The 8,295-nt window shown below is 36.0% G+C and overlaps 2 protein-coding genes across 3 annotated transcripts; one reads left to right on the plus strand and one right to left on the minus strand.

Moving 5' to 3' along the window:
• Positions 1–1,334: 1,334 nt before the first annotated feature.
• On the minus strand, positions 1,335–4,937 carry LOC118266698 (thioredoxin domain-containing protein 17). Of its 2 annotated transcripts, none has more exons than XM_035580186.2 (3): positions 4,657–4,937; positions 2,648–2,729; positions 1,335–1,593 (listed from the first exon to the last, which is right to left on the minus strand). In XM_035580186.2, the coding sequence occupies exons 1-3, from the start codon at positions 4,799–4,801 to the stop codon at positions 1,440–1,442; spliced, it is 381 nt and encodes a 126-aa protein (XP_035436079.1). In that variant the 5' UTR covers positions 4,802–4,937; the 3' UTR covers positions 1,335–1,439. The 2 variants fall into 2 exon arrangements, with proteins under 2 accessions (XP_035436079.1, XP_035436078.1); XM_035580185.2 differs by lacking the exon at positions 4,657–4,937 and adding an exon at positions 4,211–4,433.
• A 153-nt stretch (positions 4,938–5,090) lies between these two features.
• On the plus strand, positions 5,091–7,771 carry LOC118266696 (uncharacterized). The gene is made up of 5 exons (XM_035580182.2): positions 5,091–5,330; positions 5,479–5,610; positions 5,870–6,036; positions 6,121–6,223; positions 6,339–7,771. Exons 1-5 carry the CDS (start codon positions 5,270–5,272, stop codon positions 7,430–7,432), a joined length of 1,557 nt encoding a protein of 518 aa, XP_035436075.2. The 5' UTR covers positions 5,091–5,269; the 3' UTR covers positions 7,433–7,771.
• The last annotated feature ends 524 nt before the right edge of the window (positions 7,772–8,295 follow it).

Below are 8,295 nucleotides of genomic sequence, written 5' to 3' on the forward strand. Positions count from 1 at the left end.
GCTTCCTATAATTATGGCTTGGCACTTGTTTGGATTGACAGCTATGCCGAACCTGTTTGACCAACTTCGAACAGCTGCCAAGTCACCATTAAGTCTGCTGATAGCATCAGGTAGCTCGTCCACCCCAGATTGACGGTACAACTGCAAGTCGTCCGCATACAAATGGTACGCACACCGAAGTTCAGGAGTAATGAGGTTAATAAAAATTGAGAAAAGAAGTGGAGAAAGAATGCCGCCCTGAGGAACGCCTGCCGTCAGATCACACCAGCCAGAGAAATTATCATCATGCTGGACTGACTGCTGACGCCCCCGAAGATATGAAGAGAACCATTCCAATGAATCGCCGGAGATCGCAAGATGGGACAGGATTGCCGAAAGGATATCGTGACTGACCATATTAAAAGCGTTGGAAAAATCTACCAATACCAAGACTGTCACTTTGGTATCCTCCATGCCAGCCCTAACATCGCCAGTCACTTTAAGGAGCGAGGTTACAGTGCTGTGGCCTGGTCGAAAACCAGATTGCAACGGGCTTATTAGACTGTGCTTGTAAACAAAATGGGATAGTTGTTTATGGACACAGGCCTCCAGCACCTTGGACAGGAAGGGAAGGATTGAGATAGGACGGAAATGGGTTGGTAGGGTGGGATTACTAACCTTAGGTAGCGGTCGGACAAAGGCCTTATGCATGGGTGAAGTCAATTGTTTGAGAAAATTTGAGAATTCCGAGATTTGGATTGTTTTTTGTTTTGCTCCATACAAAAATAAGTTTGAGTGTTATTTACTCCGAAAATACTAAGTTATCAGAAAAACCACCTCAGAAATAGTTTCTTATAATCAATAGATTAATGCAACCCGATATTCAAAAATTAAAAATATTAAAACTTTTTTTTATCATTGCTAAGTCCACTACCGGCCCGTTTCGGTCCACTGTGCAGCGCCAGAGGCATCGGGTTCGAGACAAAATAAAAATATTTTTATTACAAGTTAAACTTTTTTAAACGGTTTTCGGAGTTTCTCAATTTCAGAAAACTCGAAAATTAGACTTATATGTAATATTCTTTTTGAGGAACAAATTGTAGTCAGTTATGTTGTGTATTTTTTGGGAGTCAAGAAACGAAGCCAGAGCCACTAGTGTTTTCATTTCTTGATAAATACTTATTTCAATTAGGTATTTAATATATTGGTGTTACTATGATAAACGTAGATAAAAAGAGTATTGTAATGATGTAGCAACAAAACATGGATTGTAACGACACTATCTACATTACCTTGAAAATACTAGACTGATAGTAAAAGCAGATTGTGAGATGGCATAAATAAAACAAATTAAAGATTTTGTAACGATTTTTGTCTCCACTTTCTTATGAGTACATACGTGTTATATACAAGAATATAATATATCAGGTAGATTAGAGCAGTTCCGTGATCTTCAGCCTTCAGTCTTCGTCTTCAAACAGCATGTTTAGTAGTTCCCTCTTTGCGCACTGGCTGCCTTCCAGTCTCTGCACGCCATTCCAAACAATGATTGTTGGAATCACCATGAGTCTTGTGCGGCTGTCTGTCCGGAATGGGCAAGCTTTGTTCCTCCACCTATAACAAAGCATTAATATAATACCTATTACACGATTTGTAGCAATTGGCGTTCCATTGTCTCTGCCTACCCCTTGGGTGATAGGCGCGATGTTATGTATGTATGTAAGAAGATAACAGTTATAAAATTACAAAACAGGTCTCAAATGTTATGTAATTTATCAGTACATTGCTGTTCAACAGTATCTGAATGGAAATAATCACTAAACTCCCATAAATAAAAATCATAGTGAGTATTGTCAGCAATAAATAAGTTAATTCATTATTCATTCATACAGTGAATTATCTGTATGGAAAATTGAACAATAGTGCATTTAAGACATCAGGAGTTTAGGTAATAAATGAGAATGTATATGAAATCAGCCTGTATTGTCTCCTTGTGGGGCAAAGGTCTGTTACTCACACAGAGAGGTAAATGAATGAGTATTGATTTATTTGTTATTATTCATGCTAAAGTAGTAATTTTACATTAGCTTCTGCCAGCGGCTTCGTGTTCCCGTGAGATAAAAAGTATTATATCACCCAAGTCACCTCCTACCCTATCTGTATACAAAATTTCATCAAAATCCGTTCAGTAGTTTCAGCGTTTTGACAGCACGGTTGGTGCGGTGGCTGGGCAACTGGCTGCCGCGCAACGGGTAGCGGGTACGATTCCCGCACGGAGCAACTCTTTGTGTGATCCACAAATTGTTGTTTCGGGTCTGGGTGTCATGTGTATGTGAACTTGTATGTTTGTAAACGCACCCACGACACAGGAGAAAATCCTAACGTGGGGCAAAGTTTTTTCAAAAAATAGCGTGATTGCCGTACAAACATCACACAAACAAACTTTCACATTTATAATAAATAAGCGTGATTTACATACTACAATTACATACCAGAATGATACTCATGAAATATATACTTGTAACAAGCTGATTTGGGGATCTTTAAGAGAAATCTATGACTAGAAAGTCAAAAAATTATTTACAGTACCATATTTATTTAGGGCACAGTTTCATGTTTGCCTTGTGGCTGATAAAATAAGTATAAAGTATTGATAGATGATACTCACGTTTCAGGGTTGCCGACATCAACAAAGACAAATGTAATTTCTTTTTTCAGCTCATTCAGGTAAGCCTTGACTACAGGCTCAGCTGGAAAATAATTAAAGAATAATATAAGTATTTGCACAATGGATAAAATCTCCTAGAGAAAAACTGGATTATGTCATAATCATGATCTCATGCCATTGTTATAATGTATGGCAGAAACTATAGAGCACCAAATAGCATAATATTATAACTACTTTAGGCTCAATCAGATTCATGCATCTGGTCGTATGAGGATGATAATGAAGCAAATGTAATTATTACTCATAAACCTATTTATATTCCACAGCACAACTACACTGGTGATATTATAATAGTTTTAATAAAGTTATATGTCTGTATGTTTTATATATATATTTTTTTATAACATCACACCTTTAGTCCCCGAAGGGTTAGTCAGAGGTGCACATTATGGCACATAATGCCAATATACACCCACATTTCACAATTTATGTTGTAAGTCCCACGAAATAGGTGGTGAGCCTATTGCCATATACCAGACACATTTCCAGACTCCATGCTACTACTGAGAAATTTTCGAAAAACCGAAAAAATCCCAGTAATACTTACTTCGCCCGACCCGGGAATCGAACCCGAGACGCACTTGCAACCACTCGGCCAATGAGGCAGTCTGTTTTAATAATGTTAAAAAAATTTGGGGTGGCCTGGAGATTTAAGACCTCCGCCTTCTCATGCATGAGGGGGCAGGTAGGAAACCTACTACTGGCAATTTTAGTAATAATGTGACTTTTACCGAGTTATATTTACCCTCTCAGATTATGAAGACACTACTGACAAACAGTGATGGTAAACATCGTGAGCAAAGCTGAGCTTATTATTAGTAATTTATTATTGAGCAAGTATGGCAATTAATACTCAATACTTGTCTGTGTAAGAAGAGGCCTTTGGTCAGCAGTGTTATAGGCTGTTGATGTGACATATCTCTCTGATTAATTAGCCTGTTTCACAACCATTTTATGTACTTATGTGATAAATAGTGATAGTTCATACAAATTACATTTTATATTACAATTTATCTAGTAGATATTGGTTGTCGAGACATTGTGATGTGAAATGGATATAAAATAATTTTCTCACCCAATTGACAAGAAATGCACCAACTACGGCCATTCTCCTTCTTTTGACCAGTAAAGAAAAAATAAACTGGTGGACCAGTTTCTGGCAACTTTTCAACATAACTTTTAAATTCATTATATTCATGAAGAGTTACATGTTTCTCCTCCATTTAAAGAAAATTTTTGGTCAGTGGGTAGCCTTCGGGGCGGATTTTTACACAATTAATTTCAAAATCAATAATTTGACAAAATGCTTCAAGCATTTGACTTATGAGTGAGCTACTAATTGAACAAAGAGATTGTAATTGAAATACTGCAAATTGCCTTATTGTCATTATGAATGAAGCAAATCTAATTATTACCCACAAACCTAGTGATATGACAGGTGTTATTTTTATCATAAAGGTTTAAAATGATGTTCTGCCTGTGTGATAAAAAGTATCATCTCACCCATTTGACAATAGATACACCAACTACGGCCATTCTCCTTCTTCTGACCAGTAAAGAAAAAATAAACTGGTGGACCAGTTTCTGGCAAATTTGCAATGTAAGTTTTAAATTCATCGTATTCATGAAGAGTAAGATGGTTTACCTCCATTTAAATAAAATTTTAACAAAATAAATATAATTAAAAATCAATCACTTGACAATTGAGGCGTTTGAATTGTCAATGGGCTGTTTTTGAAGTTGAAGAATCAACAAAGAGGTCGTAAAATACTGGCATTACGACCTCAACGGACGATGAAATAATTAAATGACATCGACTTTTTTGTAAACAATGTAAACATCGCGATATCTCCATTTTACGTAATATATACACGTTCAAATAAATACATAGTTAAATTATACAGTGCCTTGACTGATTAAGTAGTATTTAATTAATGTATCGTCTGTACCTTCAACACAATCAATGCACCAACTAAGTCCAGAAGGCAGCTTTTCTCCAGTGAAGTACACTACTACTGAACGGCTATTTGGATCTATGTTTGCAACATATTTTTGAAACTCGTCATATCCATGCAATTCAAGTGTCGTAACCATTTTCACTTATAATACACACAGGAAAATTATGCGACCGGTAGAAAGAACAACAGGGCAATGACAGCAAGTAAATGACACGGTTTATATGATTTTGTAATGGAATGGAATGACACATCAACACATGACATGACATAGCTAGATGACACTATCTTTCAAAGTTTGACATGTACTCTTGTCTATGGTTACAAAAATCAGCCAATCAAAAAGCATGTACTCGGTCATAGACTATAATAAGAACGTTCCGTTACACGGTTTGGTATATAGATATGCGACATATTGGACCTTGTAACTTCTGCATTCTGCTCTAGACTATGCGTACAACAGAATACAGTATTGAAGCTAAAGGAAAACGGTTTTGACAGATTGAACTGCAGAAACGGTTGAAAATAAAGATTATTTGAATGTTTACGTGTGAATTCCAATTGTTTTTGTGTTTTAATTGGCGTCTGAGTGATAAAATCTTTCACAATGGATACAACGACGAGTATAAAACCGAAGTCCATGGCTGAATTGTTGCCTGGGCTTAGTGGTAAGTGTTCGAAAGTTTGTTTACTCCCGAAAGGATAACACTGTAATAAAACTAACACATTCTCACAAATACTAGATTCAGCTACATAACAAACGGTAATGAACTGTTTTTTATTATAGTTATTATGTGTACACTATTTATTTTCCAGGTATTTTGTCTAAAGATAGCATGCAAACCCTGACTGCCAAGAAGCAACCTCGCCAAACCATGGTACAGACTCGCACCGCAGAAAAGGTAGTCAAACCTTTAACAATAGCGGAAATGAGAGCTGATATTTTATGTAAGTAAAATTAACAAACAATACAGATTATTTATTGTTCCAAATAACTATCACTCTTTTCAGGTCTATAATTTGTAACTTTTAACTGATAAATCGAGGAGTGTATTATACTTCTAGATATAGAAAGATAATACTTTAAATGATAAAGGAACTTTCCTGTTATATTAATTATTTAAATTATATTTAAATAAGATAAATAACTGATGTCTTCTTAATACCTCTATTACTCCATATTTAATGCATATACTTACTTTTTCAGCATTAAGAGTCCAGTCTCCACGGAGACCAGCTCAAGGAGCTACAAGTGCCAGGAAAAAAAACTGGAACTCCTCTGTCAAGGTGGACAAGACAATAAGCCATACAGCCAATGGCAAAATGAAATTAAATCCTGTTAGGAAAGTGCTTAACTTTCAACCTAAACCTAAAGTAAGAGAATTTATTTTATATATTTGTATATTTTGTTCCTAAATATGGGAGGTTTAATGTTTATAATTTTTCCTATGATTTCAGCCTGTTATGAGTAACACTAACACAAGAGTGACAATGGCCCCTGAAGCTCCAAAGTTTCCCAAACCTGAATACAGACCAAAGAAGTCAATGTATTTATTACAAGGTTTGTATCATTTATTTATTTATAGACAGGCAGGCAATTGAAACAGTATCAGTAGGAAGTAATTCATTTCTCTCTATCTTTTCATACTTTTTATACCATTGTCTTTTAATTGCAGCTCGCAATAATGTAAGGATAAGTGGGATCAACAACATATCAGAAACACCAGTTATAACCAAACCACCAGTAAGCCGCCTCACACTTGCCAATAAGGAAAATATCTCCCACCAACCAAGTATCAAGAAATTTGTTCCACCTAAACCACTGATTAGGAAACAGATTATACCAACCATACCTGACACTCCAATGTCTAATGAATCATGGAAGTCTAGCTGTGATGCTAGCTTCTTGCAAAAAGAAAAGGAAATTAATGATGCTGAGGCCAAAGCTAAAGCAATAACTGAGGAACCAACTCTAGAGAACATAGCTGCAGTCACACCACCTGTGTCCACACCATTCAAGGAATACAGAAATGTACAGGAGTACTTCAATCACTCCAGTGAATTAGAAAGTTCTGCAGTGTATCATGACAATACCATCATGAGCTTTGATAAACCTTCAGAGAGTAAGGAGAACACAAAGAGAGAAGAAAGTGTGATAGTGTCATTGTGTGATCTATTGAATAAAGCTTCTGTGACCACTACAGGGAAAATGAGCACAGAACTAGAAGATTTACTGCAGATTGAAAAACAGACAGAACATAACTTGAAGATGATAGATAACAGTATTGCTGCACTGAACAAAATCAAAGAGTCACAACTGACTTCTCTGAAGTATGTCAGGAAACTAATAAATGATAAGAAGCCCCAAGAGAATGGAGACAAAACTTTAACAGATACCAAAGAGACCAGTGAAGCTTTAGTAACTGTGAAGAATGAGAAGTCAAGTCCTGAACACAAACCAGTTGTTAGCAAGCCATGCTCAGTGATCAAATCTTGCTCAAAGTCACCATCCTATAAAATACCAAAAAAGAATTTGTGTTTAAGAAAAAAAGTATTCTGTAAATCAATGCCAAATGTTTCAAATGAAACAGTTACACCTGTGAAGTCTGATATGGGTAACAGAGCTCTAAGTATGTATATGAAAATGAAGGAACATATGAATTTCCTGAACACACCAGTTGCTAAAAGAGATTATCATGTGCCTGACACACCGGCTGTTACATCACACAATTTACAAAAGCAGCTCGACAAACTTTATGATGAGAATTAGTGAATGTTCAAATTAATTTAATTATAGAATAAGTTTGTATAGAAAGCAATTATATTTTAGATGAAATTTTAATTTAAATACTAATATGATCATTTTATAAGTTGCCTTATTGTATATTTGAACTAACTGCTACAGGTTGGCTTGGCAAAAGCCACACAATTTTACATTTTACTCACATGTACTAAAAAGGGACTGAAAATTGTGTTGTAACAAAATGCTTTACATTCGATTCCAACAACAATGTAGTTATTCTTATTTAATATATTGTGTAAAAGATTCAATTTATTCTAATAATGAGCATGATTGTAAACTTTTTTTACTGAATAAAGACTATGTAAATAAAAGTTAGATTTTTATGAAATGTAACTAAGCACAACACCTTTTTATACCAATATTTTATTTATACAAACTTTGTTTCTCCAACCGAAGTACCTACCCTTTTTAAGGGAGAAAATCATCCAATGACTTCTCCCGCCTTGGAAGTGTCAGACTCTTACTGACTAAAAACCACCCCGTTCCTACTCCTGCTTTTCAACCTGGAGCTCCGGTAAACCCGCTGAGTAGTCCGCAGCTCCGGATCAGGCATCTGCCTACCCTATCTTTGGTGGTCTGATGGCTCTTTGAGGCGCGCGCGGATCACGACGCGCCATTCACACGGGAAGTATCTACCCCACCCCACTAATTATGTTCATTATTTCCCAAAGGGGTTAGCAGGACAGAAACATACACAGCCCACATTTCAGAAGATATTACAATGCTTTGCCTAACTCTAGGTCGAACCTGAAACTCCTTCCTAAGCAGTGGCGTTTCCGTCCACTTCGTCAAACAGTAAACAGATATTCTAAAAAAGCTAATTAATTAAA

This window comes from Spodoptera frugiperda, chromosome 23 (assembly GCF_023101765.2).
Source record: "Spodoptera frugiperda isolate SF20-4 chromosome 23, AGI-APGP_CSIRO_Sfru_2.0, whole genome shotgun sequence".
In the NCBI taxonomy this organism is placed as follows: domain Eukaryota; kingdom Metazoa; phylum Arthropoda; class Insecta; order Lepidoptera; family Noctuidae; genus Spodoptera; species Spodoptera frugiperda.

Excerpts from the sequence above, each read along its gene's own strand:
- LOC118266696 (XM_035580182.2), top strand. The coding sequence starts at position 5,270 with ATGGATACAACGACGAGTATAAAACCGAAGTCCATGGCTGAATTGTTG. Across the intron at positions 6,037-6,120 it reads ACTTTCAACCTAAACCTAAA|CCTGTTATGAGTAACACTAA; the intron begins GTAAGAGAATTT and ends CTATGATTTCAG. Across the intron at positions 6,224-6,338 it reads GTCAATGTATTTATTACAAG|CTCGCAATAATGTAAGGATA; the intron begins GTTTGTATCATT and ends TTTTAATTGCAG.
- LOC118266698 (XM_035580185.2), bottom strand. The coding sequence starts at position 4,358 with ATGGAGGTAAACCATCTTACTCTTCATGAATACGATGAATTTAAAACT. Across the intron at positions 2,730-4,210 it reads GTGTATCTATTGTCAAATGG|CTGAGCCTGTAGTCAAGGCT; the intron begins GTGAGATGATAC and ends ATTATTTTCCAG. Across the intron at positions 1,594-2,647 it reads GATGTCGGCAACCCTGAAAC|GTGGAGGAACAAAGCTTGCC; the intron begins GTGAGTATCATC and ends GCTTTGTTATAG.